The 14,006-nt window shown below is 51.6% G+C and overlaps 1 protein-coding gene and 1 long non-coding RNA gene across 2 annotated transcripts in view; one reads left to right on the top strand and one right to left on the bottom strand.

The window, feature by feature from the left end:
- The window catches only part of PROSER2 (proline and serine rich 2), a 49,169-nt gene extending 42,419 nt beyond the window's left edge, over positions 1–6,750 (top strand). Inside the window, exons 3-4 of the mRNA XM_003257635.4 lie at positions 1,035–1,287; positions 3,978–6,750. Of these exons, the coding sequence (XP_003257683.1) occupies positions 1,035–1,287; positions 3,978–4,894 (1,170 nt within the window). The 3' untranslated portion in view covers positions 4,895–6,750. The remainder of the gene's footprint in view (positions 1–1,034; positions 1,288–3,977) is intronic.
- LOC105738215 overlaps positions 1–14,006 on the bottom strand; it is a 42,541-nt gene that overhangs the window by 15,170 nt on the left and 13,365 nt on the right. Inside the window, exon 3 of the long non-coding RNA XR_001113963.2 lies at positions 3,853–3,989. This is a non-coding gene — a long non-coding RNA (uncharacterized LOC105738215). The remainder of the gene's footprint in view (positions 1–3,852; positions 3,990–14,006) is intronic.

Below are 14,006 nucleotides of genomic sequence, written 5' to 3'. Positions count from 1 at the left end.
ATTCGATATCTGCACATACTCCAGAGTAGGACAGTAAGAAACTGCTGCGCAGTTCTACATTCGTTGACTGTAATCTTTACCTGTGGATTGATCTTGCTAGGGAACCCTTGGGATCAGCCTTTTTTGGCTCTTGGATTCCTCAGGTTTCCCAGAGATGACGTGCACAGTCCTCCGTCTGGAGGGCGGTCACTTGGCTGCACTGACAGCCCACACTGTTAACACGGCACTCCACCATCAGCTTTGCTCCATGGCCCCACTTCAGGGTTCCTCTGTCACCTTTTTCGAGGGTAAGTGGCGAGTTTTGTGCCGGGATGAGCTCATTGCTTCTGAAAGAGACTTTCAAACAGTTCAGCTCTCTTCACCGTCACCTTGCCCACACTTCCAGAGCCGCTCAGCACCTCCAGGGCCTGAGCTTCTGGGCAGTTCTGCGGCACGCAGCAGGTGGGTCACTGGCTTTCCTGGGCCTTCTCAGTCAGTTTCCACCTGTCCTGCTCTCCGGCTGCCCTGCTTTTGGCTCTTGGATTCTTCAAGTTCCCCAAAGATGACGCATGCTCCACCATCTCTCTTCCTGTTATTTTGTCGTTGTGATTTGTGCCTTAAAAAATCCCTTTGTTTTAGTAAGGTTTCTAGTGAGAAAGGAGATAAATATGTGAGTTCAATCCACCATCTTTAAGCAGAGGTTTCCCGTGATTATGTAAAAACAAGTGTGTCGGATAGCAGTAGGCTGACTGCAGCTCTCCAGTGTGCTCCCAAAAGGGTGCTTTTTGTCATTGACTTGCTAGGAACCCCAAGGCGAGGGCCCGTTATTAACAGCTTTGAGGCTCTGTATTTGCTCTGCCTTTCGGAGCACGTTCTCTTCCGTCTGGGTGGTGGAGAGGCACACGCAGGCGCTGTGTGGCAGGGCACTCTCAGGACACAGTGAGTTCCGCCCTGGGCTATGGACCACTCCCAACTTTGCTTCAGCTTTTGTCTCTTTAGTGAAGCCACTGTTTGTTTTCTCTCTTCTATTCCCAATCCCCAAACCTGTACTCTAGGATGATGAGAGCCTGAAGTACCTCACCCATGAGGAAAAGGATGTCCTCCTGTTTTTTGAGGAGACGATTGACTCCCTAGACGAGGACTTTGAGGAGCCAGTGCTGTGTGATGGGGGAGTGTGCTGCCTCTGCTCCCCGTCTCTGGAGGAGAGCACCTCCAGTCCCTCCGAGCCTGAAGATGTCATTGACTTAGTGCAGCCAGCACCTGGCGCCGGGGAAGCCGACGGCCTTCCAGAGGGGACCCAGGCAGCAGGTGAGGGGGAAGACAGGCCATCCCTGGGATGTGGTTTGCTGGTGTCTGTGAGACCCAGAGATACTTCTTTTGTGTTCCCCTGTGTTTGCCAGTAGAAGTTGTTGAGTCTTACCAGATTTTTTAGGGGAAAATAATCCTTGGCAGTTTCATCGTCCAGCAAAGGGAAATGCCAGAGGGACTAGAATAAAGAATGGAATGGGCCGGGCGCGGTGGCTCAAGCCTGTAATCCCAGCACTTTGGGAGGCCGAGGCAGGTGGATCACGAGGTCAGGAGATCGAGACCATCCTGGCTAACATGGTGAAACCCCGTCTCTACTAAAAAATACAAAAAATTAGCCAGGCGTGGTGGCGGGTGCCCGTAGTCCCAGCTACTCGGGAGGCTGAGGCAGGAGAATGGCGTGAACCCGGGAGGCAGAGCTTGCAGTGAGCCGAGATTGTGCCACTGCACTCCAGCCTGGGGGACAGAGCAAGACTCTGTCTCAAAAAAAAAAAAGAAAGAATGGAATGAACTGGGCACATAAGTGGAGTTTACGTTTTTTTTAATACACAATGCATACATGCACAGAAAGAAAATTGGAAATGGCTTCCAGGTAATTATTCTATTTTACAGGCTGGGTGCCATGGATCACTTGAGGCCAGAAATTCAAGACCAGCCTGGCCAACACGGTGAAACCTCATCTCTACTAAAAATACAAAAATTAGCTGGCGCACACCTGTAGTCCCAGCTGGTCCGGAGGCTGAGGCACGAGAATCACTTGAACCTAAGGAGGTGGAGGTTGCAGTGAGCTGAGATCGTGCTACTGCACTCCAGCCTGGGTGGCAGAGCGAGACCCTGTCTCAAAAAAATAAAGAGAATCTAATACCACTGCTGACGTGGCAGGAGGTGGAGCTTAGTAATGCGAGCCATGGTTAGTGGCTGTAGATACAAATGAAGCTTCGCTCGCTCACCACTCACGTCCTGCTGTGCGCCCCGGTTCCTAACAGGCCAGACCAGTACCAGGGTTGTTGGGGATCCCTGAACTGGAGGGAAATGGGCAGAGATAAATATCTGCCAGTTTTTTTCCCTGATTGGAAAGGATACTGTGAACAAATGTGGCCAAGGGGTTAACATTGGAAGGGATTAGGAAAAATTTTTTTGCTCTGGTAAGGATAAAATACTGTCATTTGTCTTGAGCCACTAGAAGTAAAGTGTGTGCACGTGTGTACACATATATGTCTTTTAAGCAAGGCTATGTATTACTCAGAACTTCACATACTACGGTTATGGATTCCATGTAAATATGGAGCTTGGTTTGCAGCCATCTCTTCAAAGAGGAGAAGTAATGTACTGTACATTTTTACTGTGCTTCTGCTTTGAAATAGAGTTCCAAAAGTAATTTGAACCAGCCGATCCTTTTAAAATGTGAGATCACGTAGTCATGCCAAGGAAGACAGTCTTTTGAAAAATCAGCTACACCTGTCCATCAGTTCTCTAACGTTATATTTTCATAACAATTCTTCTTTCATTTTTCTGAGACAGGAACTCGCTCTCTCACCCAGGCTGGAGGGCAATGGCACAGTCCTGGCTCACTGCACCCTCCAACTCCTGGGTTCAGATGATCCTCCCACCTCAGCCTCCCAAGTAGCTGGCACTACAAGCATGTGCCACCATGCCTGGCTAATTTTTTTTTTATAGTGATGGGGTCTCACTATGCAGCCCAGGCTGGTCTCAAACTCTTGGGCTCAAGTGTTCCCACCTCAGCCTCCAAGATTGCTGGGATTATAGGTGTGAGCCACCACACCTGGCATATTCATAACAACTTTAAGTGCCCACAGAGTACAGAGGAACATAAAAAGATATGAATTTCAGGTTTGTTTTTTTTTTTCCTGAGACAGAGTCTCACTGTGTCGCTCAGGCTGGAGTGCAGTGGTGCCATCTCAGCTCACTGCAACCTCCGCCTCCCAGGTTCAAGTGATTCTCTTTCCTCAGCCTCTGGAGTAGCTGGGACTATAGGCACACGCCACCACACCCAGCTAATTGTTGTATTTTTAGTAGAGACAAGGTTTCACCACGTTGGCCAGGCTGGTCTTGAACTTCTGGCCTCAAGTAATCCACCTGCCTCGGCCTCCCAAAGTGCTGGGATTACAGGTGTGAGCCACCACGCCCGGCCCAGTGTTGTATTGAGAGACAGGTGCATAAGTACAGCAGTGCCAGGTGATCTGTGATTGATACATGCTATGTAAGGACTCAGAGGCAGACCTGTTAAATTCTCTGTCATAGAGGAAAGTGACACAGCTACATGTCCCTCATCCCGAAAGACCTGCTGGTGTCGGTGTGTGCCACACACTTTCTAGCCTCAATTTCCCCTTTGTAAACTCCCCTGATGAGTTGGTCACTACTTGCGTCCTGTCCCAGCCTAAGGGGCTGGAGCCTCAGCAGCCCACATGGACGGAATGTCTCCTAGGTGCGGACTGTCTGACTTGCAGGGCTATCGTGATTTGTCCCGTATCAACGTGAGGTCATGAGCATGACATACCACCTTCTCCTTACCAAGTCCCGGGAACAGGGAGAGAGGAGTTGACTCACAGGCAGCACCGGGGAAGTTGGTGTCAGGTCCAGATTGAGGCTTTTTTTCAGTTAAGCGAGAGGGAACTTCATGCATTTACTTTCACGTGGGCCGGTGGCTCACAGGCTCCTCCCTCGTCTTCCAGGGCCTGCACCTGCTGGGAAGGAGCACAGGAAACAAGATGCTGAGACTCCTCCACCTCTGGACCCCCCGGCTCCCGAGACCCTTCCCGCGCCACCACCCCTGCCCAACACCCCCGATCCCCCCAGGAGGGAGCTGCGCGCCCCCTCCCCGCCGGTGGAGCACCCCAGACTCCTGCGCTCCGTTCCCACACCCCTCGTTATGGCGCAGAAGATTTCTGAGAGGTTGGCAGGGAACGAAGCCCTCTCACCCACCTCCCCGTCCAGGGAGGGCCGGCCCGGGGAGTGGAGGACACCGGCCGCCCGGGGGCCCCGCAGTGGAGACCCTGGCCCGGGGTCCAGCCACCCGGCGCAGCCCAGGGCCCCCCGCTTCCCCAGCAACATCATCGTCACCAACGGCGCGGCCCGGGAGCCCCGCAGGACCCTGTCCAGGGCGGCCGTCAGCGTGCAGGAGCGCAGGGCGCAGGTGCTGGCCACCATCCACGGCCACGCCAGCGCTTTCCCCGCCGCGGGGGACGCGGGTGAGGGGTCCCCAGGGAGTGGCTCCTCCCCGGAGCCGGTGGCGCGTGGCCAGGGCCTGCCGGGCCCGGCCGAGAGTCTCCGGGCAGGTGGTCAGGCTCCGCGGGGCCCGGCGCTGGCGAACGGCTTCCCGAGTGCGCACGAGGCCCTGAAGAGCGCACCCAGCGCGTTTGCGCCCGCCGGGAAGTCCCTCTGCTTCCGCCCCGGCCCAGCCCTGCCCAGCACGCGGGCCCGCCAGAGCTTCCCCGGGCCCCGGCAGCCCAATGGCGGCCAGGACTGGCGCCGCGCAGACTCCCTGCCCCGGCCCCAGGGCATCACCGTGCAGTTCGCGGGCCGCGGCTCCTCGGAGGAGGCGCGCAGGGAGGCCCTGCGGAAGCTGGGGCTGCTCAGGGAGAGTTCGTGAGGGCTGCGCGGGCTCCGGGCCACCCTGTTTCTCCCCACCCTGAAGAGAGGGTGGAAGAGTCGCTGCACCCAGGAGCTGTTTGGCCTAAAATGGAAGTGACAGCGGGAGCCCCGACCTCTGTGGCGCATCAGAGTCTAGAGGTGCCAGGTTGGGGCCTCTTGGCTGAGCCCGCACCGCAGGCTTCAGCCACCGGAACAGAGAACTCTTCCCTAAAGGAATCTGGCTGGGGGCTTGTCTCCCTTTTCCCAAGAACTGAGAGAATAACCTGTTAGACCCATAGGTTTCCGTGATGTGTAAATGCCATCTTTTGGGGGTTGGGAGGAGCAGGACTGGTCTCATTATCATTCTTGAGTCTCATCTACCCTTTTCTCGAAGTACATGACATGAAAGTCAGTTCAGATCCCTTCCACTCAGGATTCTCGCCGCCTTTTCTAAGAAAATAATAAAAAATGCTGGTTTCATTTTGTAATGTCTTAATATACTTTTGTTTTTGAAGGGTGAGGCATCATGATACTTTGCTTTTGTTTCTTGACGTAATTTAGTTTGCCCAGTTTTGTTTTTTTACTGAAAACTGAAATATGAAACCTTTAGATTTTGAGTTTTGGGAGTGAAATGGAAAAGTGGTAATTTTGAGAAAGCAAGTCTCATCAGACTCTGAGGTGAGCCTGTGTTTGTGTATGTTTTTAGATACGTATGTGTCAACATACATGCATAGGTATCCGGGGTGTCCACATGCATCATTATTACATAAATAGAAACTTCTGAACACCCTCCTAAGTCACTACAGGATGCCAGCGCTTCCTATTCTTGGGTAGACAGAGCCACCTCAGCATCCTGATGGATGATACAAGAAATTGTTACTTCCTAGTATGGAAGTGTCTTAAAGACCCGTCTCCATGATATTTTGGTGAACCCAAAGTGCTTTTTCCTCAACAAAATGTTCCTCTGTTCCCAATGAAAGTAATATTCCCTGCTTCCAAGTAAGCAAGACTGTTTGTTTGCTAAAGAAGGAACTTTTTAGAAAACTAATCTCCTTTATCATCTAATTTTAGTTCTGCATGTTCTGAGGTAGCCAGTCAACAGAATGAAGCAAAAGATTCTTGAAGATCCACCGACCGTCATGTCCCACAAGCAAGATCTCAGAATTAATAGGGAAAAACCAGTCAACGAGGTTGCACAGCAGGAAAAGAACTGGTTTCCTCCCAGACTGTGTCTTACACGCTGAGTTATGCCACAAGCGTTATTATCAAAACTATTTAAGGCTGGAGTCTTAGACCTCTAAAAATAGACGGGAAGGGTTGCCCTGAGCAGTCACACCCTTGTGTTTTTATGTCTCTGCCAGCGCCGTAACAGAGCCTGTTTCTTTCCCGTTGAGTATTACTTAAATTCAGACTTCAGTGTGCTGTGAAGGGCATTTTTAATAGTATTCCATTTGCCTTGTAAGTTATATAAAGTGCATGATTATAATTTTTTCCTTAGAAATGCAATATTTAGTTTCATCCAGCTCTTATTCTCATGAATAATAACCTCATAGATTCTTGATCTTAATTTAAATAGGTGCTTTAATTTTACAGCTTTCAAAAGTAGTTACTGTAAATTTTAGTCCTGTTAATGCTGGATTGGTTTAAAGGACTTATAAGGGCTGTGTTTTCTCTTTACAAAGCAAGATGCCATACAGTGTTCAATAATAGAAGGTCTTGATACAAGCGGCATTTTAAATATTCTTTATAGATGAGGACTGCATCTTTTTCACTGACCCTATGATTTCACTGTCAGTAGGGTGAACTGGACTGCATATTAGTTTATTTGTTGCCATAATCACATTTTTGAAAAATAAATTTGAGTTTTTTCTTAAGCTTGTTTTTGCATTGCATGCTATATTCTCAGTTACTTTCTTTTAAATAGTTACACTCTTCTATTCATAATTTCTTCTCTTTATTCACAGTTACACTGACTGTCACTCTGGTCATTCTTGTGTCTAAAACCCTACTAATTATAGCCATATGTTTTGTACAAAGTTCAAATTATAGCTGCTGCTGAACTAACCTGTAGGTGTACTTATGTTAGAAAACCCAGTTTGTGGAGAGGCATTAGTTTCCTTGCCATAATTACATGATGTGATTTCTTAAAGGTCATCTGGTTCACGGTAATTTGAAGGACCATGCATATCTCAAAGCAAAATCGTAATGGAAAGGAAAGATGAATTGTAAAATGCCCCACTTTTTTCCCCAAGTGATGCTTGAAATCATTCTCCACTTTTACAAAACTCTTTATCTTAATGCTTAAATCAGAAAAAAGAAAATTACTCTTTTTTTTGAGATGGTCTTGTCTCCCTCTTCCCAAGAAGTGAGAGAGAGAATAACCTTCGCCCAGGCTGGAATGCAGTGGCGTGATCTCGGCTCACTGCAACCTCCGGCCTCCCGAGTAGCTGGGATAATAGGAACGTGCCACCATGCCGGGCTAATTTGTGTATTTTTAGTAGAGATGGGGTTTCACTATGTTGGCCAGGCTGGCCTCAAACTCCTGACCTCATGTGATTCCCCCGCCTCGGCCTCCCAAAGTGCTGGGATTACAGGCGTAAGCCACTGCCCCAGCCATATCCTTTCCTTTTCAAAAGCTGTGTGCAAATGGCCAAACCAGAGTCCCGTGGGCAGATGTCAACACCAAACACAGGATCACAGCATCAGCCGCAGTCCTCTCCTCCTCCTCCCCTTTCTGATACTTGGTTCCTAGCATGCATACCCAACTTCGTGAGATTGGCAGAAATGTTGATCTTTGCTTCTCCCCTGCCCGCATTCTCCTGTAAGGCTGGCTGGGGAGAGAAGGGACAGGAAAGACAAAGACAGATCCTGGGATGCTTTCATCAAGAATTTGGGGGACAACTTCTCCATGGCATTTAATGATAGAGCCCTTGGCTTCATGAATTATTGACCAAACTCACAGGCATCTGAGGGTGGCCCCAGGCACGGGGCTCACAGTCTATACTGCCTGCCTGCCCTTCAGCCCCTCCTGGGCTATACAAGCTGTCTTCTGACTCTAGGATTCCTCACTCAAAATTCCTGGTGCAGAGTCCCACTGTAGGATGCCCATTTGAAACCAGCTGTAAAGAGCTGAGCAGAGGTGATGAGCAAGGCCTTATGGAAACCTTAGGATTGACTGTTTTATTAAAAAACAAAAAATCAGAAAAACATTCTCTTGGCCAGTGGCTCATGCCAGAACTTTGGGAGGCTGAGGTGGGGGGATCAATTGAGCCCAGGAGTTTGAGACCAGCCTGGGCAATATAGTGAGTCCCTAGCTCTACAAAAAAAAAAAAAAAAAAAAAATAGCCCAGCCTGGTGGCATGCACCTATAGTCCCAGTTACTAGGAGGCAGAGGTGGCAGTATCGCTTGAGTCTGGGAGGTCAAGGTTACAGTTAGCCGAGATCTTGCCACTGCACTCCAACCTGGGCGACAGAGCGAGACCTTGTCTTGAAAAAAGAAAAAAGAAATGGATTCTCTTTAAATTTCCACACCTCTGGCTGTGAGGATTCTGACTTGTCAGAGGATTTGGTGGGGGGTTTTTTATATACAATAGGTAATCTAAGGAAATCAGTTATTTAATAGTTAATAAAGAGGAATGAAAGAGAAAGATAAAATATGACAACAATTTACTTTTATCGAGAAACTCCTGCTGGGCGCCACGGCTCAAGCCGGTAATCCCAGCACTTTGGGAGGCCGAGGTGGGCGGATCACAAGGTCAAGAGATCGAGAACATCCTGGCCAACATGGTGAAACCCCGTCTCTACTAAAAATACAAAAAGTAGCCGGGCGTGATAGCGGGCGCCTGTAGTCCCAGCTACTCAGGAGGCTGAGGCAGGAGAATGGCATGAACCCGGGAGGCAGAGGTTGCAGTGAGCCGAGATTGCGCCACTGTACTCCAGCCTGGGCGACAGAGCGAGACTCTGTCTCAAAAAAAAAAAAATAAAACAAACTCCTAACTGCTGTGCTGTTTTCCCGATGCTGACTCCCCTCAGGAAGGCACTGTTTCTCTGCGTGTATTTATTCGCTATGATGTGGCGAGATTAATAAACTTGTTTTCCCCTAAACTGCTTCCCTGGGTTCTTAAACTTCTGTCATCAAAGAATGGTGAACTCTGAGTGAGCAGTCGCCTTGTTTTCCTGTTTCTTCTCATCTTGCCTGTGGTCCCCACCAGGGCTGCTGGGGGGAAGAGGAAGGGGAGGAGTTGGGAGTGCTCACCTGGAGAGAGGTTTGTGTTTTCATTGAAATGACAAGTCACCAAACAGGTTTTGTATCTTCTCTTCACAAGGCTTTTCTCTCCCCTGCTTTTAAGTAGGGGGAACAAGTTCCATCTCCTTTTCTAATCTGCTAGTTGGACAAGCCCTGCTTTCAAATAGCTGAGGAAAGAAGACAGAGCTGCAAGCCGCCGTTTCCTGGGAAATCACGTGCTCTGTCATTGAATTTGAAGCGGAGGCGTGGCTGGGAACCCCACTCCACGTGGCCTACCTCCCCCAGGCCTCTGGGGCTTCTCCCTCACCGCCAGAATCACCACTTTCTCTCGGCATGAAAGCCTTGTCGGGGGATCCTGCCATCCACGGAAGAAAAGACCTAGGGGCCCTCCCACCCCACGCTTTTTCACCATGGCAACAGTCTGCCCTGGAGTTTGACAGATAAAGGTTTTCTGAAAGGCCTTTTCCAAACAAGATAGCAGAACTCAGCCCTCTGCATTCCAAATTCACAAGACTTATGAAATGCCCATCACTCCGTGAAGCAGGCTTCATGCTTCCTCCTGGGCGTTGTCCTGGGGGGAGACGGGGAGCCAACCCCCAGGAGCCCAAAAGGGTGTCCTCCAGGCTTGCTTTTTAGACTGTAGGAGCTTCCTATGCAACAACCAGCTAAGAAGGGGCCACATGGTGACTCCCAGTAATGACCTAAACAGCCTCAAAACAGCAAACTCCAGCCTAGGGGAGTAGCACCCCAATCACCCTGCAGAGTGCAGCGGGGTCACAGTGCCCCAGCATTTCCTGGATCCCACTGCAATCCCCAGGTCTGAGTGCAGGGTCCACAGCCAGACCTCTCTGCCCTGGGCACAGGAGGATCTGGAGCAAGGCGGGGTCGGGCTGTGTCCCCTCTTGCTTCACTGCTTGGGTTTCATGCAGGTTTTCCTGGCTCCTGAGGCTGCTTTAAAGCCCTGGTCACCCTGTTCCCCACTGACCCTTGCTTTTGAGGTTCCTGAGCATCTGGAAGTACAGCCCACTCCAGGCATGCTCAAAGCCCCAGGCCTCTCTGCTGCAGGCTGGGCAGACGGCAGGAACCCCAGGCCAGCATGCGACCCCCACCCCCACGTCCCCTGCTGCAGTCAGAGCAGTCACTGTGACCAGCCCACCCTAGCCCAAGATAAGAATTCACATTTGCAAGCGGAGGCTGCTGGAACTCAGTGGTTGATAAACAGGTCACCCTTCATAAACTTTAACCTCAGAGTGTTTGTGTATGAAGCAACGCTGCCAACAGTAGTGACCTAAATTCTGGAAATGCCTTTCAGGGGTGGGGCTGAATGAACAAGGGAGCTGCGTGCCCGGCCTGCACAACCTGTGCGCCTGACTAAGGGACAGCTCCCATTCAGGCCCAGGCTCCTTTGACTGCGGGGCCGGCACGTTGCCTTTCACCCCATGAACTGCCTGTGAGTGTGAGGATGGCAGCAAGGGACCTGCCCTTGTTCCTGAAGACACCCTGGCCCTCTGTGGCCCTTATGCAATGGCCCAAGTCCTCATACAACCCATGTCCCTGACAGGTTACGGTGCCGGCAATGCCACCTGGCCACCTTCAGTTTCCAACCGGTTCTCGGACTGTACAGTTTCCTGGTCCTTGAAATCAGACAGACTGTATCCCTTTTACTTGGCTATTCACTTGGTGTCTGGCATATTGAATTTGGGGAAAATAATCTCTGCTTGGGAAGATGGTTTTCAAAGAGTAAGAAGGCTTAAGAAGGCCTGGCCGTGCCCAGATGTCGGAGCAGCTGAGGTGCCCCATCTTCTGCGCCCACCTTCCCAACTCAGGGCTGAGGGGCTCACGTGGCCGTGACTTCCCTAATTCATCACATCACCCATGTGACTGTGAAGCTTTCTGTGAGGCTCTTCATTCTTCAGCCCAGTCTTTGTTTTTGTTTGTTTGTTTTGGTTTGGTTTTTTTTTGAGATGGAGTTTCTCTCTGTCATGCAGGCTGGAGCGCAGTGGTGCCATCTCACCTTACTGCAACCTCTGCCTCCCAGGTTCAAGCAATTCTGCCTCAGACTCCCTAGTAGCTGGAACTACAGGCGCCCACCACCATGCCCAGCTAATTTTTGTATTTTTAGTAGAGACAGGGTTTCGCCATGTTGGCCAGGCTTGTCTTGAGCTCCTGACCTCAGGTGATCCACCTGCCTCGGCCTCCTGAAGTGCTGGGATTACAGGCGTGAGCCACTGCGCCTGGCGCTTCCATCCAATCCTAAAAGCCACAGGAACTGAATTTAAACATCTATCATGTAAAACAGTTGGTGGCAGTGGGGAGATGCCAGATATGACAGTCTCATTCATTCATTCACGCATTCAGCCAATCTTTGTGTCCCTTCCATATGCCAACACTGAGCAGTGCTAGATGGTGGCTCCTTTCTCCCTACGTCCACCTGACAGGTGGGGCCGTCCCAGCAGCTTACACATGGAACAGGGAGGCTTCACTTCTCTCCCCGGGTCCTCTAGGGGCTGCTGCGGGTGCCCTATCCTGGCGGCCGGGCTGCACCCTCCAGTGTGTCCTGCCCTCTTGCCTCCTTTCTTTCCTTGCCACCCATGGAGTCACTTCCTGAATGAACCTGGCCCTCTTCTCCCCATAGCTCCTCCTGATCTTTAGGTAGGCTTCAGGGGCATAGTAATAGGGACAGGGCCACTTAGAGGGGTGACAAGAAAAGGCAGCTGAAAGCTAGGCCATTTGAGGGCAGGCTTGGCAGGAAGAGGGAGCGGGGGCAAAGGGCAGCTTCCAAGAGGAAAGGGAGGTGGGGGGTGAGTCTGGGCCTGAGAAGGGCCCTCAAGGCAGTGGGTGGGGGAGGTCCTTGATATCTGGTGCCTGTGACCTTGGCCTTGGGGACCCAGCTCCAGGCAGGTCCTTTGGTGGCCTCTGTCTCCCTTCCCCCACTTAGGAGCTGGTTCTGGAACCTGGAATTGCCTGTAGGAGTTTCCAGCGCCCTGACATGCAGGACTGCCACGCACAACATGGCTACACAAGCTCCCGGTGTTGCCTGATCCGCTCCTTGGCAGGCCTTTGAAGCCATGGTTGTTGCTAGAAAGACAAGGAGGCTTCCGTGGAGAGTCCAGGGGCCTGGCTCCGACCCAGCATCTGGGCAGCACTGCGCTGCCCTGGCCTGCCTCCGCCTCCATCCCGGCCCCAGCTCAGGGGGCAGCAGGGACCAGGTGGTATTTCGCCTTACATGTTTCCAGCTGCAGCTCCATCATGACACAGGTACCCTACAAACTGTTGGCCCCCTCCTGCCCTGTCACAAATTATCACAATTGTGCCGATATTCCTCAGTGGCACTGCTGACATTTTTGTCTCCGTTTTATTGGGTGTGCTGGCCCTCAAGGAACTGAGGTCTCCTTGCCTTGGGAGGCCCCACACTTTGTCTCGTAACCTTGCTATCATTTCGATTATCTTTTGTACATTTCTCTAGGAATAACTACTTTCAGTGCCGGTTTAGGCCAGGTTTTTTTTTTTGAGACGGAGTCTTGGTCTGTCACCCAGGCTGGAGTGCAGTGGCGCGATCTCTGCTCACTGCAAGCTCCACCTCCCAGGTTCACGCCATTCTCCTGCCTCAGCCTCCCGAGTAGCTGGGACTACAGGCGCCCGCCAACACGCCCGGCTAATTTTTGTATTTTTAGTAGAGACGGGGTTCACCTTGTTAGCCAGGATGGTCTCAGTCTCCTGACCTCGTGATCCTTGGCCTCCCAAAGTGCTGGGATTACAGGGGTGAGCCACCACGCCCTGCTAGGCCAGGTTTTTTTTTTTTTTTTTTTTTTGAGACGGAGTCTCGCTCTGTCGCCCAGGCTGGAGTGCAGTGGCGCGATCTCGGCTCACTGCAAGCTCCGCCTCCTGGGTTCACGCCATTCTCCTGCCTCAGCCTCTCTGAGTAGCTGGGACTACAGGCGCCCGCCACCACGCCCGGCTAATTTTTTGTATTTTTAGTAGAGACGGGGTTTCACCGTGGTCTCGATCTCCTGACCTCGTGATCCGCCCGCCTCGGCCTCCCAAAGTGCTGGGATTACAAGCGTGAGCCACCGCGCCCGGCCAAGGCCAGGTTTTTAAAATCACTCAAGTTTTCCTTTTAAACCAGATTTTTGTTTTTTTCTCAGCTCAATCATCCACCTCATACAGTTTTGATTCCAAAGGACTGCTTGCTGTTTGTAAAAACCAGATCCTCCTGGTTTCAAAGGTACATTTTGCTGTAAGTGTACCCCTGCTGGATTTTCAATTCCACGTTGAAGCCTGCAGCTTCCAGAGGAGCCCAGATCCGGTGGAAAGCACAGGGCACACTGACCCAGGAAGTACAGACAGCTCGGAGGTTCCAAAGGCTGAGGGGCCGTTACACTAGATCATTCTGTGTGGCCACAGAGAGGACAGGTGGAGAGATTTTGACTCAGTCCGGGGAACTGTAGAGCACTCAGAATGCCTGGGATGGAAAGAGCCATTCATAAGAACATGGTCTCCCCTCCCTATGGCGTGCAGAGGCAGGGCCAGGGCTGGGGAGAGAGACTGTCCTCAAGGACCGGCCTCAGCAACACCAGTGTCAGGTGCTTGGCATGTGCCTGGCTCACACCTTCCTCATCCCCATCATCACCGCAGGGAATTCCTACATGGCCCTGGGAACTCGGGAGCAAGACCAGACGCAGGAGTGAAAGCCCATGGGCCTGGCAGCCCCAGCCAGGGACAACCAGCCAGTCCCAACCAGGGACAACCAACCAGCCCCAGCCAGGCACAACCAAAGAGCCCCAGCGAGGCACAACCAACCAGCCCCGGCCAGGCACAACCAACCAGCCCCAGCGAGGCACAACCAACCAGCCCCAGCGAGGCACAACCAACCAGCCCCAGCGAG

This window comes from Nomascus leucogenys, chromosome 9 (genome assembly GCF_006542625.1).
Source record: "Nomascus leucogenys isolate Asia chromosome 9, Asia_NLE_v1, whole genome shotgun sequence".
Lineage (NCBI taxonomy): Eukaryota > Metazoa > Chordata > Mammalia > Primates > Hylobatidae > Nomascus > Nomascus leucogenys.
Note: the sequence above shows the minus strand (reverse complement) of the source record. Positions and strands in the feature narration are given on the sequence as shown.